Raw genomic sequence first — 26,813 nt, forward strand, 5'->3', positions numbered from 1 at the left:
GTGTTTTTTGCCTAGGAAGAAATCATAATGATGCTGCAGTAACTTAACTAGTAGGTACTAAAAGATGCAGCAACAGGTTCCAATGTCAAATATGTGAAGAATATAGAAGTGCCGCTCCACAAAAAATAACACTAGATTATAAAGAAGCATCTAACACATGAAAGATATAACACCAGATACGCTGATGGTTGATTAAAGATCCTGTGTCGGTCTCATGTACTGGAGTTAACTCTATTCTGCAACTCTTTTGCCTAGCATCTGCCTGATGCTCTTTAATGATATCTTTTTACTTCATCATCAAAAAGAAAAAACCTGTGTCGGAATTTGATTAATGAAAAGAGAGAGCCTTTTGTGCAAAGATACACAGTTTTGCGGCTATTGTCAATCAACAACTATGCCTCAGTCCCAAACAAGTTGAGATCGGCTATATGGACCCTTCTTTCTTTAAGCTCAAGTCATATCATAATCACTACCAAAGTAACATAAAAGTGAATAATTGTCAACCAGAACGTACAAATTCATGTGTGGGAATCTTATATTAGATGCTAGCTGAGTTTCATGCTAAAGCAAAGAAATAAAAGAAACAGGTACAGTACAGATCTCGCCGGAAGAGCTTTTGGTGCTAGCTGACAGAGCTCTTCGTGCAGAGAAATTCACAGTTTTACCAAGACATACAAATTCACATGTGGTAATGCACCTATCAGATGCTACCCGAGTTTCTTGCTAAAGCAAAGAAATAAAAATTACATGATCTGAACCATGACTCAGAATAGGAGTAAAAGAAAAGGAGCACATGACAGATCTAGACCACAAATGCATTATGTTGTAACACTCAAAATAGCCCGTAAATTTCTTTGGAACCCAATAGAATACATGTATCATTCACATCATATTATAGAAATAACTTTCAGATTGTAGAAGTCATACCCTTATAATAAACAGTCTCATGGTTAGGACAATTGTATCCCTTGAACTGCAAAATAGAGCCACATGTCACTTAAATAGAGAAAATGAATTTTATGATAATTTGTTGGGAAAAGTAAAATGGACACATGCAGAAGAAGAAAGTGAAATATAAAAAAGGTAAAATGTCGATGACATATTGATGTGACATGAATGCTTCCTAACAGAAGCAGAACATAAAAATGATAACAGGTAAGGAAGTCAAGAATCTGCTATGTGTTGCTTCATCTGGGTTGAAAGATTTTGAGAAGCAGATGTTAGAACCACTTGAACAACTCTTTTTAAAAGCTGGTTTGTCCATAACTATGAAAAAGGAACATACCAATTGTTTTTTTCCTTTTTCTTCTTTATTTCAGTCTTTCTTCTTCTTTTCCCTTTTTTTTTTTGTGGGGTGGGGTGGGGGTGGGTTGTGATTTACCAGCTAATGTCTCCTTGATCGTTCTCAGCCTTCAAAAGATGCTCAACTCCCCGACTATCGAAGATTGAAAATTCTGTAGGATTTCCATATGGAATAGAAACCTAGAAGCCAACAGCATAAAATGGTGAGAATGGAGTGGAGATTTAGGAAACAATATGAACTAATACTATTATTTGAAGTTATAGCAATATGAACTAAAACTATTATTTGTAAACTAGAAGTCCTGAGAGAAACATTATACAACTAAGTACCCATCGATTTCAAGAAGCTTATGTGTCTCTTTCTAGTGTCTTTACATCGGAAAAAAGAGCTATCATCTATTAGCAATGCTTCTTAAGCTTTTGATAGAGTTGGAGTTGCCAGCTTAGCACTTCCATAGGAAAGCAGTTTATCATCCTTTACCTTTATGAAGACCCCAAAAAATTTAGCTTTTTATCCTCCACAAAATGTACAACTTTACTAAGACTAATCAACAGAAAAAATGTATGCAGTCACTAAGAAGTTGAGAAGGTTGAAGAAACAAATTATTTTGTCAAAGTTGTTCCCTGTAAAGTTCAGTCAAATGTGACTTAAACATGCTGAAGTTACTGGCTTTCAGCACATTCCAGCCAACTTTAACTACCGACAGAAATAAATAAGTGTGTGTGTGTGTGTGTGTATATATATATATATATATATATATATATATGTGAGAAGGCACGGGAGAAAATATGATATATTGATATTGTTTGTGATGCAATACAAAAGGTGTTATTTATAGCTACTCTATACAAAGGGGATACTACTCCTATTCCAATGTGGGACAATTACATAGCTATCTCTAACACTCCCCTCAAGCCGGAGCATATAAATCATATGTACCGAGCTTGTTACATATATAATCAATGCGAGGACTAGTGAGGGACTTGGTGAAAATATCTGCAAGTTGATCATTCGATCTCACAAACTTCGTAGTAATATCTCCTGAGAGTATCTTTTCTCTGACGAAGTGACAATCAATCTCAATGTGTTTAGTTCTCTCATGAAACACCGGATTTGATGCAATATGAAGTGCAGCTTGATTATCGCACACAAGTTCCATCCGACTGATTTCACCAAATTTCAACTCCTTGAGCAATTGTTTGGTCCAGACTAGTTCACATGTTGCCATAGCCATTGCTCGGTATTCTGCTTCTGCACTAGACCGAGCAACTACATTCTGTTTCTTACTTTTCCAGGACACCAAATTTCCTCCTACTAAAACACAATATCCAGACGTAGAACGTCTATCAGAAGGTGATCCTGCCCAATCAGCATCCGAGTACCCAACGATCTGCTCATGACCTCGATCCTCAAACAGTAATCCTTTACCTGGAGCCGATTTTATATACCGGATAATGCGGACAACTGCATCCCAATGACTATCACAGGGAGAATTCATAAACTGACTTACAACACTCACAGGATAAGAAATGTCGGGCCTAGTCACTGTGAGATAATTTAATTTACCAACCAGCCGCCTATAGCTTGCAGGATCGCTAAGCGGCTCCCCCTGTCCAGGCAGAAGTTTAGAATTCGGATCCATCGGCGTGTCAACAGGTCTGCAACCTGTCATCCCTGTTTCCTCAAGAATGTCTAACACATATTTCCTTTGAGAAATAACAATACCTGAGCTAGATTGAGCAACCTCAATACCTAGAAAGTACTTCAATCTGCCTAGATCCTTAGTTTGAAAGTGCTGGAAGAGATGCTGCTTCAGATTAGTAATACCATCCTGATCATTGCCCGTAATAACAATATCATCAACATAGACTACCAGATAAATACATAGACTTGAAGCAGAGTGGCAATAAAACACAGAGTGATCAGCTTCACTACGAGTCATGCCAAGACTAAAAGGACAACCAGGAACATAAAGAACGGAATCTAGGGTGATAGAAGACAATGGGTTGGCTTGTCCAACTCCTTGTGCCTTAGTTTGACATCCATTGGCTAAAGTAACAGTAGGAAGAGACTGTGAATATACAATATTCGACAAAAGTGATTTATTACCAGAGATATGATCAGAAGCGCCTGAGTCCATGACCCATGGTCCAAGAGTACTAGACTGGGAAACACAAGCAAAAGAATTACCAGCAATAGGAGTGTCAGTCTGGGCAACTGAGGCTACTTGTGGAGATGTTTGCTTACTTGCTCGATACTGAAGGAGCTCATTATATTCTTCTTTAGATACAGAAAAGCCCTGGTTACCTGTAGTCTCGCTCTGAGCAACGTAGGCATTTTTGGGTGGACGGCCATTTAAGGAATAACACATTTCGCGAGTGTGTCCAAGTTTGTGACAATAAGAACACTTGGGTCTAGATTTCCCAAAACGACCGCCTCCTCGTCTATTCTCCATAGCTTGAGATGCCCGAATATCCACTGTCTGGGATGCAAGAACAGAGGAATCAAGTATCTGTGATGAAATCACTGGGTGACTTGGTGCTGCAGCAAGGCGAAGTAATCGAGAGAATAATTCATCAACTGTAGGGACAGTCGGACTCGCCAAAATCTGGTCTCGTACTGAATCAAGATCATGAGGAAGTCCAGCGAGTGTAAGAACTAGAAACATTTTCTGTCGCTGCTCTTGTTGTTTTGACACACTAGCAGAAACTGGCATCAATGTCTCAAATTCCTCCATGACTGCCTGTACCTGACCCAAGTAAGTAGACATATCTAATTCTTGCTTCTTTAAGTTTGTCATCCGTGATATCACATCATAGAAGCGAGATATATCATTAGTGTATAACGTACGAGCCTTTGCCCAAACCAAATAACATGTCTGGAATGGCCGAAACAAAGGCATCAACTTAGAATCAATAGAACGCCACAAGATGCTACATAATTGAGCATCAATTTTTGCCCAAAGCGCTATCGCCTTTTCATCTCCTTCGCTAGACTGTTTAATCAGATGATCTTGCACACCTTGACCTTTACACCACAACTCGACAGATGAAGCCCAAGCTAAGTAGTTTGAACCTCCCATTAAAGGTTCCGAGGTAATCATAACATTAGAGTTTCCAGAACTCATGCTTTTAGACCCAAAAACATCAATTCCCAAAGACATCTTGTAAATTATTACCAAATAAGAGAAATAATCAACTGTAATCCACTGAAAATAGAGTAAGGAACACTGAACCAGAATAGTAAACTACTGTAGCAGTTGGAAAGTTACTGTTGCAGTCGGAAAATATTCAAAGTGGTCGGCATGAAATAAAAACAGTAGGGGTAGGATCGGAATTACCAGAAGACCCAACTGTTCTGAAGGAACTTTTTCAAAAAAAGGCCGGAAGTCAACTTTTTGAAATCACTATTCACGTCGGAAAAATAAAAAAGTGGTCGAAATTTGGTGTAACCTGGATGGGTAGGCTCGGAATTGCAAGGGAAACAATTTGTCCTGAAGAGTCGTCGCCAAAAAATGGCCGGAAGGTGGCCCACGCAACGTTGGAACTTTGCCGGAAAATTTTCTTTGGACAGCTACAGTACCGCCGGAGATTTTCACTGGGATTTGGTCGCCGGACAGTGACTACTCTTGTGGTAGTGTTGGATTTTGTGCACAACACTGACCGAGACAAAGCAGACGCAAAACAACTTTGAAAGTCGCCGGAAAAAAGGGTTCTGGTGACTGATTTTACTTCCCGGAATCGCTGGAATTTATGCACAGCGATAAATCTCTCACGATAGCTCTGATACCATGTGAGAAGGCACGGGAGAAAATATGATATATTGATATTGTTTGTGATGCAATACAAGAGGTGCTATTTATAACTACTCTATACAAAGGGGATACTACCCCTATTCCAATGTGGGACAATTACATAGCTATCTCTAACAATATATTTTGTTGAACATAATTTTATTTGATAGATATTGCAACATACACAAGTACAGACACTTATTACAAAAAACAATACGAAAACAAAAGACTAGGTGTATCCTTGATAGTTGGGTACATTCGACGAACTTGCACCAGGAGCTGGATTACCACCGCCACCCACACCAGCTGAAGGACATTTACGACAGTCGTGTCCTGTTTGCGAGCATATGTATATATATATATATATATATATATATATATGTTAGCATTGTATGTTAGCATAAAGAATAGTATGTTAGCATACTACATACTACATGAAGGTAGTATGTTAGCATTGTACCCAAATTTTGTTTCCATTAATTGCCCTTTAAAGCACATTGCTATTCTTTATTAGTGAGGATATTTTTGTCTTTCCACCAGAAAATTTTAATACCAAATAATCATTTGGTCTCTATCCTCTCCTTTTTTTTCCCCATTTCCCGGCAAATTTCTCCAGTCAATTTCGTATATCGAATTGCGCCGTCCATTTTTTCTCCTCCGATATCTCTCTTTCTTCGTTTCTTTCCTCCATCATCTTTTGTTGTGCTTCCATTTTTTTATTTTCCTTCAGTCATGAGTAAAGACAATAGGGGTTGCTCTGATGGTAAGCAACCTTCACTTCCAACCAAGAGGTTGTGAGTTCGAGTCTCCCCAAGAGCAAGGTGGGAAGTTCTTGGAGGGAAGGATGTCGGGGGTCTATTTGGAAACAGCCTCTCTACCTCAGGGTAGGGGTAAGGTCTGCGTACACACTACCCTTCCCAGACCCCACTAAGTGGGATTATACTGGGTTGTTGTTGTTGTAGTCATGAGTATAGCCAAGTGCTTCAAAAACAAATTGAAAGATACGCATATCAGATTTGCAATTCTGTCAGTTCAGTTTCAGACTCCGGAATTCCTTTCTTGTCAAATAACTTTCTCTGGTGAACTCATTGTCCTTTCTTTGTTTCACTGTGCCACTTCTTTTTCTGGGTATACTCTCCCTTTTTTCTATCGTAATAGCAATTCCAACAACCATTATCGTTTGTCAGATCTCCATTCGAGCCACCATCAGTTTAAGTTTTCAACCAGTAATGGGACCCCAAGCCTGAAACTGGTGTGATTGCTATTCTTAAAGTTAATTTCGCCAGAATTTTTTGTTCACGACAGATCAAGATGGAAACGAAAAGGGGAGAAACTAAAGGAGAGAAAGAGATTCTTTAGGCCAAAAGTACGAAAATAACCATGGAGTGGTAGAGTGACAAAAGCAATTTAATGGGCAATTAATGGAAATAGAATTGGGTACAATGCTCTATACACACACACGCGCGCGCGCAGACGCGCACACACAAAAATCATTTTAAATGACTTTTCCTGACTGATGCCAAAGGTACAACTCACTGAGGAATATGCTTTCCGAGTATGGTCTGTGGAAATGACAAACTTTCATCCTTGAAGCTATACTTAAATTCCTGTCCAAGTTGGATGAGATATTGTTGCTAAATTCTGTGGGTCCCAACAGATGGAAGTTGTTCAATGCAACTAAGAGAAGAACTGGAAGTATTTATGACCCATATCCATTTCGGTTACTAGTGGGCCTCCTTTACAGCTCTAGACAACCAAAGTTCAACAGAATTAATCTATGCTCAACCAAGAAAAAGTTTTTTTTGTTTGATAAGGTAAAAGTTTCAACCACGCAAATGTTTGATCAAGCCATGGTCTACCTCAGTAAATAAATAAGGGAGATATCCTCCGGAAGAGTGGCTCTCATGATTTAGGGACAAGTTCCCTAAATTTATTTATGTAGCGGATAATACTCCTTAAGCTGTGAGGAAAAAGTAAGTCCTGGGTCAAAGAGTAGGGAATATTCCATCTCCTGAGGGTGACAAGCATCAAATCGTGGAAGGCTACCTTTTGCTTGAAGATTAAACTAGTGAACGATAGCAGGCACAATTAGAATGGATACTTCAATGAATATCCTCAGCATTCAAAAGACTCATGAGCATCTTCAACACCACTCACCAGAGGGCTCACAAACATGGAGTTGGAGAGGTGTACAGATACGTCACAAACTGTTCATGTATACATAATTTAAGGTATACAGATACGTCACAAACTGTTCATGAATATAAAAAGGCAAAAGACAAGAAGACATACAATTGTAGATTGAGAAAACTTCTCACTGACTAGAACACCACCAGGCCCATTACCCTTGATGCTGTAACCATCTCTCTTGATGGCCAAGGTAGCAGGTTCCCATATATCAAGATATCGTGTCTGTACAACCAAAAAAGATAGAGCAAGGGAAAGTGATAGATCAACCACAATAATTATTTGTGATCATAAGAAACTGAATAAGGCCATCATGATATTATCCACACCTAGAAAATCACAAATTTCCTTACCGACAATGAAACTTTATACGAAGCATGACCACTATAAAGGGTTTTCTCTATGCAACTATGCATTACAGGATCTGCAAACATGGAAAACAGAGAGTTCATACAAAATGACTTCAAAGTATGTGGAGCAACCAAACAAAAATTAAGACCAAGCATCCCCGGATTTTAGCTTTCCTGTATATTGTGATTCATGCAAATATAAGACAGGAAATTTATTTGGCTCATGAAATCGTGACAGTCCACACAGGCATCACTAAACATGTAGGTAAAAGTCCAAGGAAAAGATTTTAGTCACCCCAAAGAAGTGTCATATATTGCTATCTGACTATATGAATAGAGATAAGTTAGAGACTGGCAGAAGGTCAGTGGATTTTCCCTCCACAGAGCTTAGTCCTTAGAAACCACAACTATTCCCAGATAATAAAATAAAGGGAAAGAGAAAGAGACAGCTCGCAGAATGATGGATAGATCTAGACAAATCTCCCAGTATTACCCCAAGGTTGTAGCATCACTTGCGAAAAACAAGATCAAGCAAACTCTAAATAGGGTTCTTTTCACGTTTCTCTATAATCGGTATGAAAAAACAGATCAAGCAAATAGAATATTGATCACTTCAGAACCCTGACAAAGCAGCTATGAAACTGACTGAACCCATGTTAACCACATAATAAATTTCAAAAACAATCCTCCCACCATCTTGTTAAATAGTGTTGGAGACAATATTAAGTAAATAAAATGTGCACTCTCTAACAGTTTAAACTTTTATACGAGAAGGACATACACTTCAATGTGGTACCAAAGCAAGCAGAGGTCAAGTCTAACTGCCGTCCATTATCAAAAGGAGTTTTAGCGTGCTTGGCTCATGAAAAAGAAGCAAACCCACACATGAGGGGGCGTGTGGAAGATGTAATTACGTCAATAAAAATATGCTCTCCAACAACTTAACCTTTTAGATGAAATGGCCACACATTTCAATAAACAGAAAGCCTATCTTTCTCCTTCTGAGATGAATGATGAAACATCACCAAAGAATAAAAAAAGAAAAAGAATAAGAAACTACTGACAGATTAAGCATTAATTCAAGCTTGCATCCTTAAACATTTATTCAATATCGTGAGCTTTCAAACTCGAAAATCCACCTTTCATGAAGTAACATGTTTGCTCAACATGGAGAATGATAGCAACAATTCTAAGGGGTTCGCATATTTGTCTCCTAGTATTGATGGAAAGAATATCGACTTCTGTAATTTGCAAAACAGTCAAAAGTTTCAAATATTGGATGAGAATCGACTTAAAGTACCACAAGTGATCTTCCTATGCTCATTTGCAAAGACCTTCACGAGTTCACCCTGATAATCAAAAGAAGAAAAGTCATTGCAGTATTTCCCTTCAAGATAAACCTAATAAAAAGAACAGCTTTTTTCATTAGAAAAAAACAGTTTTTATAAATAAATAAAACCACATTATTTTTGCAGTCTTCCTTTTTTTATTATTTATACTAAAATAAGCACCAAAGGATGTTTAGAAGCTGCAAAGTTGGATGTGAATGGTTGCAGTTTCACCCTACACCACAAGGTGCATGGCCTTCTTCTTCCCCCCCTCCCCAACAAGGAAAAATTAAAAAAAAAATACAAAACGGCCATACACGAAATATATTATGTTGACAAAAGGCTTGGAATTTTTTTTTTTCTGAAAAAAGAAAAACAGTAGCAAGTATGCCATCTCAATGAAAAGCACTAGAAACCATATGCCCTCCTTGCTATTTCAGGTGACAGACACTTCCATTTTGGAATGTTGAATAACATAGAAGACTTCAATGAATAACGAAATTTTGAGCTTTGGCAACTCTCGGTATGCTAATATCCCTGAGCATTTCAAATTAGCACAAGAAAATTCCTTTTCCTTTAGCAACAACTTAACACTTCAACATCCAACTGTAAATTGATACTCCCTCCGTTTCAATTTATGTGAAACACTTTCTTTATTAGTCCGTTCCAAAAAGAATGACGCATTTCTCATTTAGAAAAAATTTAACTTTAAAATTCTCATTTTACCCTTAATGAGAAGCTCTTACAGCCACACAAATATTACGACCCCATAAAGTTTTTAACCTTTAAGTTTTTAAGACCACAAGTTTCAAAAGTTTTCTTTATTTTTTCCTTAAACTTTGTGCTGAGTCAAACTACATCACATAAATTAAAACGGAGGGAGTACCTTATTCCATCAACATAAAAATTATATTATGTCAATGAAATTAAGATGAGATGGAATACGACCTTTTCTCAAAATTATAGGTAAAGGTTCATTGTTTTGCTACCCAGGAAACATAGATTGAAGCAGAAGATCAATAATGAAAAAGGGATAACACATTTTAAAAAAAAACTTGTAATTGTCCCGAATTTCAAATTGTACACCTGAACTTTGTGGAGGTCCTACGACTACTCCCCCACCCACAACCCCTCTTTGACCGAAGTAGTATAAAATACCACCTTTTCTGACCAGCACCAATATTAAGGAAACATTATTTTTAAAACCACCAGCAAAAATTTACCTCTTTATATTTTCCTCTTTTCTTTTTCCTTTCTTCTTTTTTGCTTATCTATGCCAGAAGCATGCAGGTCGAATTGTTTCACCGACAAACAACTACAGCGGATAGTCATGATGCATGGATGATGCAGAAATGAGGATGTTGAGGTGGATGTGTAGGCACACTAGGCTGGATAAGATTCGGAATGAAGATATTCGGGAGAGGGTGGGTGTGGCTCCCGTGGACGACAAGATGCGGGAAGCGCGACTTAGATGGTTCGGACACGTGCAAAGGAGAAACCTAGGTGCACCGGTTAGAAGGTGTGAGTGGTTGACTTTGGCAGGTACGAGAAGAGGCAAAGGATGGCCTAAGAAGTATTGGGGCGAGGTGATCAGGCAGGACATGGTGCGGCTTCAAATTTTCGAGGAAATGGCTCTTGATAGGAACATGTGGAGGTCGAGCATTAGGGTAGTAGGCTAGGGGGTAGTCGAAAGTTCCTCCCTCTTTGTACCGAATAGTCTGATAGAGTTTTGTTTAGGTTTGTTAGCGGTCTATGTTGTGTTCACATTGTTGTTTTGCATAGTTGTGTGTATTGTCCTTTCACTTATTCGTTATTGTTATTTTTTTCTGGCATCTTTTGTTGTTATGCCTTTTCTCTTGTTTATTTTCTGATATTATTGTCTCTCCTGCTGAGCCGAGAGTCTCCTGGAAACAGCCTCTTTACCCTTTTCAGGGTAAGGGTAAGGTCTGCGTACACTCCACTCTCCCCAGACTCCACTAGCGGGATTTTACTGGGTATGTTGTTGTTGTTGTTGTTGTTGTTGTTGTTGTTGTAGTCATGATGCATGGAGATGGGGAACGGAGGTAAATGGTGTTTTATCCATTAAGTCCTATTATGAGAAGCTTCTGATTAGAGAGGAGTCTGGTTTTCCACATATTTCAATATGATCCTGAGGGTACCGAGAAAGGTGTATTTTTTTCACTTGGCTAGCTGCAAAGGGGTGATACTGATGGCAGATAATTTGAGGAAGAGGAAGATTACATGCATTAATTGGTGCTTCATGCGTAAAGACTCGGGAGAAGATGTGGATCACCACCTTTTACATTGTGAATAGCGTCTTGTTTATGGCGGAGAAATTCTGAGATGGTTCAATCTGAATGGGTGATGACGGGCACTGTGAAAGAAACTATGTTTAGCTGGGCGTTTAGAAGACGAAGTCACGGAAGAGAAGATGCAGAGGCATGGGATGTCGCTCCTCTAGCACTTACATGGAGAGAGAGGAATAGAGAGCTTTTGAAGGAGTAGAGAAAGACTTTGTACACTTGAGGAATAGCCATTTTTTCCTTGCTTCCTTTTGGTGCACCCATGAGATTTCTATTTGTATAGATGATTGGTGCCATTGGTTAAAAAACCAAGTTCTTTTGTAAGGTTTTCTATTTTATGCTATACTTCTTGTATACGGACACATTTCTGCCATTTCCTTTAAAAAAAATTTAGCTTATCCAAAAAAAAGGTGTGCTGGTGTGTGTAGTTGATCTGAGCAATTCTGGCGGTATCAAGCTTAGATCAACAGGAGCTTCCCGTTTATCCATGTTAGCTCTGCTGCTTCATATCCAACGCTCACATTTTTTTAAGTCGTCACACCACCTTCCTCTTCTCTCCCTCAAAAACAATCACACAAAGACCCACCAAAAAACTAATTGATACCAGTTGCACCAATTTGCCAAGATTTGACCCAGAAGAGGTTCAGACGGTCGAAAACTTTGTTGGCCAAGTTGAAGTTGTCTATTTCCGGTGACAAAACCACATAAACAGAGAAGATAAAGAAGAGAAGAAATACAAAATAGAAATGATCGGGGAGATCCTGGAACAGCTAGTAGAAGCCAAAATTCTTGTGGAAAGTTCGAAGTTCATCACCACCCCCCAACCCTCCTTTTTCTGCAATTTTTTGTGGTTTAATGGTGAATATATGTTGTTCAAGTTCAACGTCCATGGCCAAAACAATACTCCACTTTAAGAAAGGAAATATGGAAGCGACCTTAAGAAACAAGAACTGGAAAGTTGGGCTCCAGCGATGACATTTCTTGTGATCTTTGAACTTTCGCGATCATGAATGACTTTCGGTGAACTTTCGAGTCTAACAATTCTGTATGGAATGAGGAGCCTAGTAGAATAATTTTTAGTTTAATTATTCTTAGAATTGTCCGTTCATTTTGCTAGATTGTTTTGTTTTCTAGTTTGGGGTAGAACTGGGGCGCAGCAGGTGACAGTGTGTTTTTATGAAGAAGAAGAAAGAGAAAAATGAAAAGAAAAAAGAAAGAAAAGGAAAAGTAAAAGATAAATAAAAAAAGTACAAATGGAAAATGAAAATAGATTTGGGGCAGATTTTTTTATTCTCACGTGCTAGGAGTGCATGCAAAACATTGTAGGTGCCACATGGGCTCAAAAGGTGGTAAGGTGGTACTTCTACCACTTCGAACAAATATATGAGGGTCATAGGACCCCCGCGAAGTTCAGGTGCACAACTGGAAATTCAGGTCAAGTACCAGGGTTTATTTATTTATTATCCCAATGGAAAACGAGAATAGATTTGGGGCAGATTTTTTCATTCTCACATGCAAGGAGTGCATGCAAAACATTGCACGTGCCACATGGGCTCAAATGGTGGTACTTTTACCACTTCGAACAAATATAGGGCCCGCGAAGTTCAGGTGCACAACTGGAAATTCAGGTCAAGTACCAAGGTTTATTTATGTATGATCCAATAGAAAACGAGAAGGGTAGACCAAGCATCTGGAAACAAATCATAAGAAACAAAAAAGATGAAGTCAAATCAAAATTTTCCACTGTTTTCTTCCCTTTTTCCTTTACTCAAACCTCGCCCTTTTCCACCTTTCTGCCTTTTTCTATTCCTTCCATCCCAAAAGAATGGCAGAGCTTCGACTACAAAGGGTATCTAATTTTCAGCAAGAATTCAGACACTGATTTCTTAATTTCTTAAAAAATAAAATTGATACTCAGAAACTACGTAAAACTTACTAAAATCACAATTCTATTAAAAGAATTAAAATGTTTGAAAATTTTTACTCAAAGAAAAAGTTATCTGATTTCACAAATAGTAATTGTGCAAACAAATTAGGATGGATGAAGTCTTTTCTTCAGAGCGCGGGCGCGCGCGAGGCTGATTCAATTGCAGCACTTACTGTAACAAGAAGAGAGCTAAGTTGCTCGGGCTTTGGTGCGGGTGTCCGATATGGGTGCGTATCTAGAGGTTGGATCCTTCAAGATCTATCTCTAAAGATTCGGAGGTACGGATACGGGTGCGAAAATTCGGCTAAAAACAATTCAAATATCTAAAAATAGAGTTATAAAAATGTATAGATTATGAGACATCACGTGGAAACTTACAATGTGTTCCAAGAAGGAGAAAATAATGATCAAGAGGAGATCTGAGAAGGAGATAAAAGGAAAAGGATTGAAATAGAAATTTCTAGATACAACGTATTCCATTTTCTTCAATTTCACCTGGCTTTTGTTTTGATTTCTTGTCCCGGATTTCTCCGTCGAATTTAGTCAAAGTAACCAAAATTGGTTGACTAGATCAGGTACAAATCATACACCCACATCGTGTTCGAAATGGGTGCAGCATCGAAAGTAAAGAGTCCGAGCAACTTAGGAGGGAAGCATGGAGGTTTGATACAAAGAGACAGCAAAGGGTAGCAGCAGTACCTTCCGTTTCCGGTTGTCCAATGGCTGGACTTCAATGGCAAGGTACGTATCAACGTCATCAGCGGTGACAAGGTATGTCGGTTGCTTTGCCCCTGTCACAACAGTGCCACGTGGCCTCAAAGGAGAAATAAAACAAAACAGATATGTGAATTGTTTAGTGACATACCCTCTATATAGTTGAAAGATCCATCCTCCAAATGACGAACCCACTGCAAGTTCAAGAATAACCAAAAAGAAAAAGTAAGTTTAAACAGAAGGCTAATAATATACAGCATGAAAGATCAAGTGATAAAAGTGGAATCAAAAATCAGAAACAGCAGGAAAGGAAATGATTGAGGAAGGAAGCTAGAAAGGCTGAAGCACGAAACACCTCAAAATTGCAACTGGTTGTTCCATTAATAGAGTAGCCACAAGCTTGGAGTGCCTGTCCAGGATAAGCTTCACCAGAAATTTGGAGACCCTCTATTGCAGGCAGTGCCTCTTCATCTGCGGCTGAACAATGCTCAAGTTTAGGGCACAGTAGCCAGCATAAGGTCTGACCTATTTTAACAAAAACCTAAATTGGGGAACAACACAGTTCTCCAACTGTTTTCCTAATCTGGTAAGACGTGGACAGTATAATAAACCCTGCAGTGAAGCTTATTTGATTTCACATTTCACTTTAACCTTCTTACCCATCAAAAAAAAAACATTTCGCTTTAACCTTCTTATCTAGAACGTTCCATTTTGGTTCAGTTCAATGGGCTTCTGTTTAAATTACATTTCTCAGGTCTCTCTCCAGGTTTTAAAAAAAATAAGAATAACAGCAATCAAAGGCACTAAAATTTCACCTTCCGAATAGGAGGATGAAGGTTCCTCGAGAACTGGTGGCAGGTAAGGATACGATGAGCTTGGATCATCTAGCTGTGATGTATATGTTGAGCTTTTATGGGCCCAATTAGGCTCTATATCGTTTTGATGTCTCCCCATCTCAGAATCATCCATCTCATTGCTGCTGATGAGATCGCTAAAAGTGACTTGCTTACTGGGTGTTTCTTCACTTTTAGGCTTCAAATGCATATTACCTGCAAGTTGTGATGGTATGACTTCGGTCGTAGTATTCCTGTAGAATCAGGCATATTAAAGACCGAAAGAACAAAGTTACCCACAATGGAACAAAATCATTAAACAAAGTGAAATCAAGAAAATCGTACGAAAATAAGCAAATATCAGAAAAACAATCAAAAGGTGAACCATGATACAAGAACAAACTGTAGAAAGCATGAACATCCGCTTGCAAAAAAACAAAGTTTATACTCATGGAAACAAATGCTTAACCAGAGAGATCAGCAAATCAACACAAACCAGAATACCACATATGAGGGAGAAAAGAGGAGTAGATGGAGTCCTAATCTAAACTGTGAATTTATGTTTACAACTGCTAGTGCCCAAAAATTAGTCCACAGGTGATCAAGTGTTGCATGATGCTCTTAACAGTTGTGATTTGCCTGCAGCTTTCCAGTTCACAACTATGTTGACAATCTTTATATTGGTCATGCAACTGCAGACAAAGGCTGAGACGATTCCATATAGCTTGATTGGCAAGACTGTCATATGGTTAAATGATGTTAACAAATTTTTCCAGACAGTCATACATTGTAACAAGTGAAAGAGTTAAAAGCAAAGCTAATGTCATACCCCAAGAGAGAGGAAAAACAGATATTTAAATATATCTTTCCAAGCAAATGCCTTGTAAATCATAAGCTAAAACGGGAATGAATTCAATATCCAATACATAACAATGCTGATATTAATCCAACTCCTTAAAAGCAAAAAGAACTGATGACTTCCAGTTGGAATCATTTTGCGCGTCCTTGTTTGAAGCGCACACAGACTTCTCTGAAGCTCATTACGAAGACCCATGAAATGATAACCCCTCACTTCAAATCGCTTCAGCGTTTTAAGCGACGAATCGATGCTTTTAAATTTTAATAACACTGAATACAACTTATCCGCTCAAACGCTCTTTTAATCGTCAAGAAAGTCAAACAATTTCATCTAAATTGGGATAAAGGGAGTCTACTAGAACCAGCAATCTCAATTAACCAACAAAAGGAAATAAAGACAGAATCAACCTATACAAGCACCATGCCTTCACACCAAAAAATAAATAAATAAAAGAGAAGAAGAAGAAGAATCATTCGCTTGATAAGGAAACATACAACTATTGTTTATCCGAAACAAAATTTTGAAGAATTTGAGCTTTCCTAATCTTTTCCTGGGTATCAAATTTACTTTTATGTAATCTATTTAATGGCACATACTATGAATCATTATTTTCATCATTTTCCAAAGAGCCAGAAAAAGTGGTTGGGAAATACAATTTATTTGTGGAAAGATGGGAACATGATTTTGCCATCAATTTCATCCAAAAATGACCAAGCATTTGGAGAAGTCAACGATAACAGAACCCACCGCCAAAAGCAGATGGTTGGAATTGTACATGCAGTTCACAGTAGCAGTCTCCATTTGACCAGGCTCACCTGCTTGTAAGAGGTGAATACCTCCCCAAGTCATCAGTCTCCAGATTTATTGCAGTATCACGGTTTAAACCACTCTGAGAATTCCTCAAGGGATCCCATGCTGTTGTAGTCTGGGGATCTGAAGAAAGAGGAGCCTTTTCACTGGAATATGCTTGTTGTGGTACTAGTTCAAGGCCTTCTTTAATCTGTAAAAGAACATGGGAAGTAAGAAATCCATCGTACATTGGAAAAAGAATTCCTTCAACACGTTATGTCACGGAATATTAGACTTGCCTCAGCAGAACGAGGAGGTGATTGAGCAAAATTTGACAGGTTTATATCTGATCGCCAAGGTGTCATTTGGTACCGAGACTCCTTTAACTTTGCCTACAAAAAGAGTACCTATATATCTTTAAAATGTTCAATTAGGGAAGGGAAGTTTATATCCATGGGACCAGTGGTCAGAACGAACAGAATGGGTACTTCCAGCAAACATACCTCAGTAACAAAGAGCTTCTCTTGTAAATGTCTAAACAGAACCTGCAATATTTTGCTTATTGAGCTAGAAAAATTATATTGGTATTTAGAATGGTTGAGTTAAATAAACTCTACCATACATTCCATCAACACTGTTACAAGTTTGGAAACCATGGTCTTTTTTTAATTACAATTGATACAATCATCAGAATCAATTTTGAACATTATACTTGTTCTCCCCTCTTACTTTGTCAACAAATTACATCTTGAACTTTCACTTTTCTTAACTTCAGGCCAGTTAATGGAAATGAAGATAATATGATGACAAGACTTACTGAAAAAGAAGACGAACAAAGATAAAACTTGACATAGCAGATAGGATAACATGTTTGACCCATGAAATGAGACTATTTGGTGGTCCCTGTCTTATGTAAGGAGTAAGAAAGCTGACAACTTATAGCGCATGTATGCTGCCGTAGGAGTCACAAAGATGAGTCCTAGAGGATTAAAACTATAAAATATTACACCCTCTACTTTCAGAGAACTCTTAATTTGTCCATAAAGATAAATCATTGGGTATTGGAATGAAATAGAACCAACTAGAGTGGAACAGATATAGAAATTCATATATAGCTGCTCCCAACTAACTTCGGATTGAGGCGTACTTCTTGTTGTAACGTGACACTAAGCAGTGATTCCAACTAATCATACAACTTTTGCTGATCTGTGGAAGAGTTAATCAGTTTACACTGCTAATGTAGTATTTGCTTTCACATATAGCATCTGTATGATGCAACCCCTTGGTGCCTTGCATATATTAATTTCCTTTCCTTGTGCATCTGTACAGGGAGTGGCATAGCATTGGTTCCTTTATAAGTGTCTTTCTCATCCAATCCACAGGCGCGCGCACACACAGAGACAGAAAGACATGTATACACAGACACACACACACACAAACAAAAAAAAAACACGCATATATATATATATATATATATATATATATATATAGAGAGAGAGAGAGAGAGAGAGTTATGTTTACCTTGACATTACTGACAATTGATTGGGCATCAGTTACGGGTGGCTGAAGAGAATACTCTGCAAGAAGCGGCAGCAAAGATGATACAAATGTTGATCTTTCTTGCTGTGCAGCCTGAAGAAATACATGAACCTCAAAATAGAATCATGGAATGGGAAAATATTTGCAATAAAAAGAATCAGATAGCAGCTCAACAGCTTTACTGACATGTAACTTGGTACAGCAGGCTGGCCCTGATTATCAAACACAAAATAAGAAAAATTCTAGTCGTGATTCAACAAAGTTGCTGAATATTCAAAAAACTGTGCATGCACCTTCGCAAGAAATTTTTTTTTGTAATTGAGAAATCCCCGAGGAAAGTGGCGCACGGATCAAAATTTGGTGGATAATGGGCATGTCTCTTTACCCTTATCCACCTAAATACCAGGCTTTTGTTTGCGGCAGGGTTCGAATCCTATCACTACATCAAATCGGGCACCTTCCCAAGAAACAATTGGGCTAATCTTCAGAAATTAAGCTCCCGTTTGGCCATAGATTTTGCCTTCAATTTTTCAAAAAAAAATTGAAAACATTATTTCATTATGAAATACGATCATGTTTCGGGGAAAAAAAATTCAAAAATTTTCAAGTTCCCAAAAACTGGTTTAGGGCAGTTTTTGGGTGAAAATTTGTCTTCCACTCACAAAACTTCAATTTTTCTTCAAATAAAATGCATGTCCAAATGCAGCTTCAACTTTCAAAAATTATTTTTTAACACAACTTCAAAAACTTTTTTTTCAACTTTCAATCAAATCTATGTCCAAACTCTTCAGTATAAAGTATCAAAGCCATAGAACATAAGTTGATCGCAAACAGATAACATAGTATGACTAAAACAAAAACTAGAGAGAGGTAGATAGCTACATGGGTACCTATCTGGGACAGATCCAAATAGAAGAACAAGGAAGGAACATTCAACAAAATATGAGATCACAAATAATTCTTAAAAGCAACATCTTCAACCCCTACTCACCAAGCAGCAACAAGCAAAACCAAAAATTTGGATTACGGGCACTAATGAAAATAACTGATCATATTCTTCTCCATAAGGATTATAAAATCATTAACACACTAATTGATAAACAGAACAAAGCAAAATATGAGTCCCTGTGAATGCACAGGCATACCTGCAGTGCATATGTAAGACGTATATTTTCCTCAATTATGTCTTGTCTGTACGATATCGCTTTAGATGCAGCATCAACAAGATCTTGTTGCTGCTGATCGAAGGCCTATACAAATATTAAGAGCAAATAACCTCGGTAAGTTCAAGGACTAGTAAGAAGATGGATTAATAAACAGAAAATGAGTGGAATCGGTAAGTATGACAGTCACTCTGGCCCACCATGCGCATATAAGCAATTCGCTTTTCCAGAACATATTTCTCGTTGCGAATTTGTGCTTCCTACCAAAAACATAAACCATTCACTTTGACAATGAAATAACAAAACGAAAATGGTATACTAAAAACACAGGCTCTTATTTACCTTGATGGAATATTCAGAAAGATGTTTCCTCAATTGTATAATCTCCTGTTCATGCTCCTGGATCTTCAAAACAAGATCCTAGAATGATACATTACTTATAAATAGGGGGGGACTCAGTATGAATTGTTAGAAGACGAAATTTCATCATAGTGACAGAGAGGGACCTGCTTCATACTGCTGCTAACTTCGGCCACTGGTATCAGACCTTGTCCAGATAAATTGAGCCGTCTGTCATATTCTGCTTCTATTTGATACCTACCTAAGCCAGTCTAATGTCACTATTTCTGTTTGTATCTATGAAGAAAACCGCTGCCTTTATCTCTTTTCTCAAACATTATTAATACAGCAGCAGTAACACGTAACTTGTAATGTCTGCGCCTGGTAAACTGATGTTTAGATGATGAATTGTACTTATGCTAATACCTGTTTGGTGAAAATGATGCCGAAGGTGATGAGAAATGAGAGACGCCAGAATTATCAGTTGTTGTCTGACCACCAGGTAGTGCTCTCAATGTACCATTCACCTTGCTGTATTCGGTGTGGCTTTCTCCCTGATTTTTAAGAGTCAAGTTCAAATCATTTTGCCTGGGATCTTTTGCAAGAATCATATTACTAGACAAATTATGTCCTATACTGTCCATGTATGTAAGTTCAGGAATTTGACTTCCAAAACCCAAAGTTGATGGATGAGCTCCATCAGCCTCATTAAGATGATCCAACTGACCAACAGAACAAGGAGTTTGACCTTTCAGTTCTCCTGATCTCTGCAAAATGTGGAGACCCCAAATATTATAAGAACCTTGGATACATGAGAGGAATTAAAATTTCTTATCATAAGACTATTGACTATGTTCACATTACACTCTTTCAAAGAGGTGCCGGGTGCACATATTGTATAATTTGATAAGAAGAGGCAAGGAGTCACAGAATCTTATCCGAAGCAGAGTCTTAAAAGTAGAACATCAGCACGACAACGGATTTGGTTAAATATCTACCAAACAAAACTGTGAGTGAAAATAGAAAACTTTGACAAAAAACTAGAACTGGCACATAAAATTAATCCATTTAACTCCTTGATGATCATGTCAGTCCAAGGGATAATATTGTACACATAATTACTATATGTTGACAGTACATAAGACGTACCGAGTTGAAACATTGCTCTAAACAGTAATGACGGGACTTTTTTTACCCAAAAGAAAAGGAAAGTTCTCTTTCATTACTATTTGGAGCAATGCTTTTAAAAAAAAGGTTGTCTGACAGAGAACTCCAAAGCTAGTTAAATACAAGCATATGCTATTTCACTGTATTCATTTTCTTCTAGGGTTAGAGTACACCTAAACCTACAATCTCAGAAAGTGCAACAATATCGATTTAAACACTGTTGCAATTATAACAAACAGTAATTACACATTTTTATTCATTGAAAATGAAGCTAAAAGCTATTCAGCCATCCTCCTTTTCTTTTACAGTTAATTTCTCTTTCCTGTTTGCTGCCTTTTATTTCATTTTCTTTTCCTTTTTTCTAACTGTTGAAGTTAAAGTATATTAACTTCAGCAACAAGAGAGCGCTGCAAAATAAGTACAAGAAGAGGCTACATTACGAATTGAATAATGAGCTCAAGAAGTCAATCATGGCATCTACGTCATTTGCAATAGCCATGTTCTTGTAACACCCACTATCTGAAGCCTATGTGCAGACTTACTCAATGAGAATGAGACAAACTTATTACCACTACAACAACAACAAAAAAAAAAAAAAAAAAAAAAATAGTATAGTGCCACAAGTGGGGTATGGGGAGGGTAGTGTGTACCCAGACCTTACCCCTACCTTGAAGGTAGAAAAGTTGTTTTTGATAGACCCTCGGCTCAAGGAAAGATGAAGATAAAGCAGTAGTACCAAGCAATAACAACAAAACTTATTACCAATAATGTCGGAAATACAAAATGACTTTTGTGCTCATATGTTTAAAAGAGATTATGGTACTTGTATAAAAAAAATCAAATACGTAATCCTTGTAAAGGGCAGCCCGATGCACTAAGCTCCTATTATGCGCGGGTCCTGGGAATGACCGGACTACAAGGGTCTATTGTACATAACCTTACCCTGTATTCCTGCAAGAGGTTGTTTCTATGGCTTGAACCCGTGACCTCACGGTCAAATGCGTAATCCTTGTAATTGAAAAAAAGGGAGGGTCTGTAGTGCCTGTACTACTTGTCGTGACTGCACTGAAAATTAGGGGTCCACTTCTATCAATAGGCCCAATGTGGTTTGGCCCTTCCAGGGACCACGTGCATAGTGAGATCTTACTGCACCGGGCTGCCCCTTTTTGGTAATGGTAAACCATTATTGAGACATTAACTTTCCCACACTTTTCCAAACTGGCAGATCGAAACTACTGCTGACTTCCATCTTCTGTATAGATGTGATCGTCACAAGAACCAGAATCAGAAAATCGAGTATCCTTTGCAAGTAAAAAGTTGTCTGATCTCCTAGTTATAAATTTGTTATCACATGGGATAATCATTGACAGAAGCAATCTTCGGCAAACACTAGTCAAGAGCTATAGCTAAGATTTCTGTTAACTTATCCTCTTTAACTTAATCCAGGCTATGTATTGCAACTATATTTGCATTGTGTATTGTCTTCCTCCCCCAATCTCCTCATCTGTAAATCAAAGCACTTCGACGATCCATCCACCAAAATACAAAAACAATACATAACTTTAGTCTTAACCACTATCTGCTTCAGTTCTTTGGAATCATACTAACAGTTCTTCTTTTTCTTTCTTTTTTCTTTTTTCTTTTTTTTTCGCTTCAGTGGCTATAGCTAAGATTTCTGTTAACTTATCCTCTTTAACTTAATCCAGGCTATGTATTGCAACTATATTTGCATGTTGTATTGTCTTCCTCCCCCAATCTCCTCATTTGTAAATCAAAGCACTTCGATGATCCATCCACCAAAATACAAAAACAATACATAAATTTAGTCTTAATCACTATCTGCTTCAGTTTTTTGGAATCATACTACAGTTCTTTTCTTTTCTTTTTTCTTTTTTTCGCTTCAGTGGATCCTTTTCTTCCATCACCAAAAAAATTTTGTGTGATAATTTATCCAAGTTAACCAAATTATTTTAATGAATGCTACTTTTTAATTAAATCGTGGTGTATGGGTTAGCTTGTGCACACCTCGACTAACTGCTACCACCCACCAACACAGGTATAACTCAGTCCATCAAGGTTTAGGACACCTATTATTTTTATTTTTTTTGCCTCTGTTGGGATTTTAACCTGAGACCTTATGGTTCTCAACCCATTTTATTGGCCATTAGGCACACCCTTGGGTGCAATGCTAGTTACAACCTTAAAACAAATAGATTAATGATCTAGCAGCATGTTCTCTGTCCATGGAAGTTACATTTAACAATTCCTTAAGGGGTAAAATGATCATATATAAGCGGCAGAGAGAACCTAATCGGCATAGATGATGTGCTAACTGCTATTGACATGTGCAACAACTATTACCAATCCTCAATCTCAAGCAAGTTGAGGCCACAAGCTCAAATTTATAGTCTACAAAATGTTGCACAACCATGTATACCCTGACTGTATAATGATACTACCTTCTGCAATTTCAGAGTTGAATTATTCAACTTAAAAGTGAAGCTAGATGGTCTGCTTTATGAATTGCTACCTTTAAGTAGAAGTATGGAGCAGCTAGCAATAGCTGCCACCTTTTTATCAGCTGTTAGATCCGTACGATCAAATATAGTGGGAATATAGGTAATGTCACTAAACATGTGTAAGTCTAGCAAAGGGCACTACATACATAATGTTGAAGTGCCACAAAAAGTGATGCTCTGCATTTGCAGGTAACAAACAAAAAATTGGATTGCAGTGAAGGCTACAAGTGGAAGGGCAATAGAAGATAATAGATAGCCAGCATAATGATATTCAGAATTTTTCATATTCTGGAACCAAATAACGTAAAGCATAAGACAACTTTGGTCCACAGAGTAACCACTGATCTGATTATTACTTACAAATTTTTCAACTTCCAGAATCTTCTTTTGAAGTTCTGCTCTTAATCGATTGTTCTCGTCAACCTGTAAAAGAAGAATACAGATAGGATCAGCAGACAGTCCTCTTCTCTTTGTGTGTGTGTGTGTGTGCATTTTTTCATTTTTTTAATAGTAAAATCAATTAACAGCCTTAGATATCATCAAGAGCCCACATCCCATTATTGAAGCAGCCACAAAGCAAAAAGGATTCATACGTGACCAGTTATGAACACAAGAACGAACCATTCCATCTCCTTCACACTGCAAGTTTTTGATATTCAGCTAATTGTCCAAAAGAAGAAAGAAAGAAAAGAGGAATTAAACATCCGCAGACGAATTTCCAAAATTTTAAAGCACTGTTCTTCTTGATTCCCATGGCCACCTCCAGTTCCGTCCTAACATCCTGAAGTGATATATGTGTATGTAATAATAGCAGTAATAATTGGTAATAGTTCAGCAATCATCCTTGACTACTACTTTATTGCGCACACTAGCTTCTTTTGAGATGACAGAAGGCAGGTAAATGATACTGGAAAATCCAGAAAGTCCTCTTAAAGCATGAGGAAAACAGTAATAACAACAAACCCAGTATACTACCACAAATAGGGTTCGAGGAAGGTAGTGAGTACGCAGACATTACCCCTACCTCGAAGGTAGAGATGCGGTTTCCGATAAACCCTCGGCTCAAGGAAAGATGAATAAAACAGCAATAGCAACAAGCAGTAACAACAACAAGATAATAAGAAACCGAAGCAAAAGGAACAGCATGTAAAATAGAAATCTAACAATAATAGAATACAAGACTAACACTAATACTAATGGTATGGGAAATAAATACTCTCGACTACCTACTAGCTTTCTACCTTAATCCCGACCTTCACACCTTCATATCAAGTATCATGTCCTCAGTAAGTTGAAGCAACGCCATATCCTGCCTAATCACCTCTCCTCAATACTTCTTTCGCCTACCTCTACCTCTTTGCAGACCCACCAAGGTCAACCTCTCACACCTCCTTACTGGGCATCTATGTTGCTGCTCTTCACATGCCCAAACCCTCTAAAGTCTCGTTTCCCGCATCTTGTTCCCCACCAGAGCCACTTCCACTCTGGCCTGAATATCTCAACATCCTCATTTCTGCTACTTTCATCTTCTAAACATGGGAGTTCTTGACTAGGCCAACACTTTACCCCATATAACATAGTCAGTCTAACAACCACACTATAGAAATTACCTTCAAGGTTAGGTGGCACATTCTTATCACATAAAACACCGGATGCGAGCCTCCATTTCACCCACTTCGCTCCAATACGATGTGTAACATCCTCGTCAATCTACTCATTTCCTTGGATAATAGACCCAAGATACTAGAAACTATCTCTCTTAGAAATGAATTGTGTATCAAGTCTCGCGTCCACGTTCGCTTCATTGGTCACATCACTGAATTTGCACCCAAATATTCTGTCTTGGTCCTACTCAACTTGAAACCTTTAGACTCCAGGGACTGCTCCAAAACTCCAGTCTCGCATTAACACCGTCTCGTTTCTCGTCAATCAGTACAATATCATACACAAATAACATACACCATGGCACCTCGCATTGAATGTGGCGCATCAGTGTGTCCATCGCCAAGGCAAATAAAAAAGGGCTAAGAGTTGACCCCTGGTGGAACCCCATCACAACTGGAAAGTGGTTTAAGTCCTATCCCCGCTATCTTCACCGGGTTTTAGCTCCATCATACATGTCCTTAATCACCCTAGTGTAAGCAACAGGAACACCTATAGTCTCCAAACAACTCCATGAAATTTCCCTAGGACTTCATCGTATGCTTTCTCTAGATTAATGAACACCATATGCAAGTTTGTCTTTCTCTCCCTATGCTACTACACCAACCTCCTTACAAGATGAATGGTTTCCATAGTTGAACGCCCTGACATGAATCCAAACTGGTTTTCGTAGATAAGCACACTCCTCCTCACTCTCGCTTCCACCACCCTCTCCCAAACTTTCAAAGTGTGGCTTGGCAGCTTAATACTCCTATAGTTGTTGCAATTTTGGACATCATCTTTGTTCTTGTACAATGGAATCATCATACTCCACCTAATTTTTCAGGCATAAACAACCCAGTGAGTCATTCCAAATCTGCCCTGCTCGCGCTCTTCCAAAATTCCACCGGAATTTCGTCTGGCCAGGTCGTTCTTCCCTTGCTCATCTTATGCATATGTCATAACCCTCTCAATGTCCTCAATTTTAATACGCTGACAATAACCAAAATCTCGACAACTCTCAGAGTGCTCCAAATCACCCAACATAATATCCTTGTCCCCCCCTTCATTAAGGAGTTTATGGAAGCATGTCTGCCATCTACGTATAATATGTGTGTCTTCCATCAATACTCTGCCTTCAGCGTTTTTGATGCACTTCACTTGGTCTAGGTCACGGGCCTTCCTTTCTCTCACCGTGGCTAACTTGTACAGCTTCTTGTCCTGACCTTTGTCTCTAAGTTCTTTATACAAACGTCCAAACACTGCAATCTTAGCCGCCGTAATCTCTAATTTTGCCTCCTTCGTGGCCTTCTTATACCACTCCCTATTCGTCCTCTTCTCCTCCTCTTGATGAAAGATTTCTGGAATTTTTCCAGTTTTTAAAAATTGGAAAAACTTTTCAGAAGTTTTTTCTAACCAAGCACGGCTAGAGAAATTTTTTTTAGTTTTGCTAAAAGTGAGAAACTACTCCAGAGGTGTTTTTTAAGTTTTTGCAATAATTGAAAAGCTCTTTCCCAATGGGGTCTGGTCAAAAGATTTTTCGAAATAATCTTTAGAACTTTCAATAAACAAATGGCTAATTAACTCAAGATTTTATTTTTATAATGGTGTTTGGGCCAGTTTGTGTGCACCTCGACTAATTCCATAAAGTACCTCCTACCTCTCATGTATGTTGTTCGCTGATGATATAGTTCTGATCGATGAGTCGCGTAGCGGTGTTAATGAGAGACTGGAGGTGTGGAGGCAGGTTCTGGAGTCCAAAGGTTTCAAGTTGAGTAAGACCAAGACGGAATATCTGGAGTGTAAGTTCAGCGGCGTGTCGGGGGAAGCGGACGGGGTGGTGAGGCTCGGCTCACAAGTCATCCCCAAGAGAGAAAGTTTCAAGTACCTAGGGTTTATTATCCAGGGAGATTGACGGGGATGTCACGCACCGTATTGGGGTGGGGTGGATGAAATGGCGGTTAGTATCTGGAGTCCTGTGTGACAAGAGGGTACCACTGAAACTCAAAGGTAAGTTCTACAGAGCGGTGGTTAGGCCGGCTATGTTATATGGGGCTGA

The 26,813-nt window shown here is 38.3% G+C and overlaps 1 protein-coding gene across 5 annotated transcripts in view; it reads right to left on the reverse strand.

Annotated features, from left to right (window-relative positions):
- The window catches only part of LOC104232558 (uncharacterized), a 32,963-nt gene that overhangs the window by 928 nt on the left and 5,222 nt on the right, over positions 1–26,813 (reverse strand). For 3 of the 5 annotated variants that reach the window (XM_009785788.2, XM_009785787.2, XM_009785789.2), the window contains exons 3-21: positions 23,474–23,536; positions 19,854–20,194; positions 19,595–19,685; positions 19,431–19,508; positions 19,289–19,348; positions 19,071–19,175; positions 17,908–18,018; positions 16,890–16,931; positions 16,686–16,778; positions 16,413–16,597; positions 14,721–14,992; positions 14,261–14,382; positions 14,057–14,099; positions 13,891–13,982; positions 8,934–8,982; positions 7,637–7,707; positions 7,389–7,508; positions 1,382–1,482; positions 928–973 (exon numbers count right to left, since the gene is read on the reverse strand). In XM_009785788.2, the coding sequence (XP_009784090.1) occupies positions 928–973; positions 1,382–1,482; positions 7,389–7,508; positions 7,637–7,707; positions 8,934–8,982; positions 13,891–13,982; positions 14,057–14,099; positions 14,261–14,382; positions 14,721–14,992; positions 16,413–16,597; positions 16,686–16,778; positions 16,890–16,931; positions 17,908–18,018; positions 19,071–19,175; positions 19,289–19,348; positions 19,431–19,508; positions 19,595–19,685; positions 19,854–20,194; positions 23,474–23,536 (2,085 nt within the window). The remainder of the gene's footprint in view (positions 1–927; positions 974–1,381; positions 1,483–7,388; positions 7,509–7,636; positions 7,708–8,933; positions 8,983–13,890; positions 13,983–14,056; positions 14,100–14,260; positions 14,383–14,720; positions 14,993–16,412; positions 16,598–16,685; positions 16,779–16,889; positions 16,932–17,907; positions 18,019–19,070; positions 19,176–19,288; positions 19,349–19,430; positions 19,509–19,594; positions 19,686–19,853; positions 20,195–23,473; positions 23,537–26,813) is intronic. The other 2 variants (XM_009785791.2, XM_009785790.2) reach the window with 2 other exon arrangements.

This window comes from Nicotiana sylvestris, chromosome 6, assembly GCF_000393655.2.
Source record: "Nicotiana sylvestris chromosome 6, ASM39365v2, whole genome shotgun sequence".
Taxonomy (NCBI): domain Eukaryota; kingdom Viridiplantae; phylum Streptophyta; class Magnoliopsida; order Solanales; family Solanaceae; genus Nicotiana; species Nicotiana sylvestris.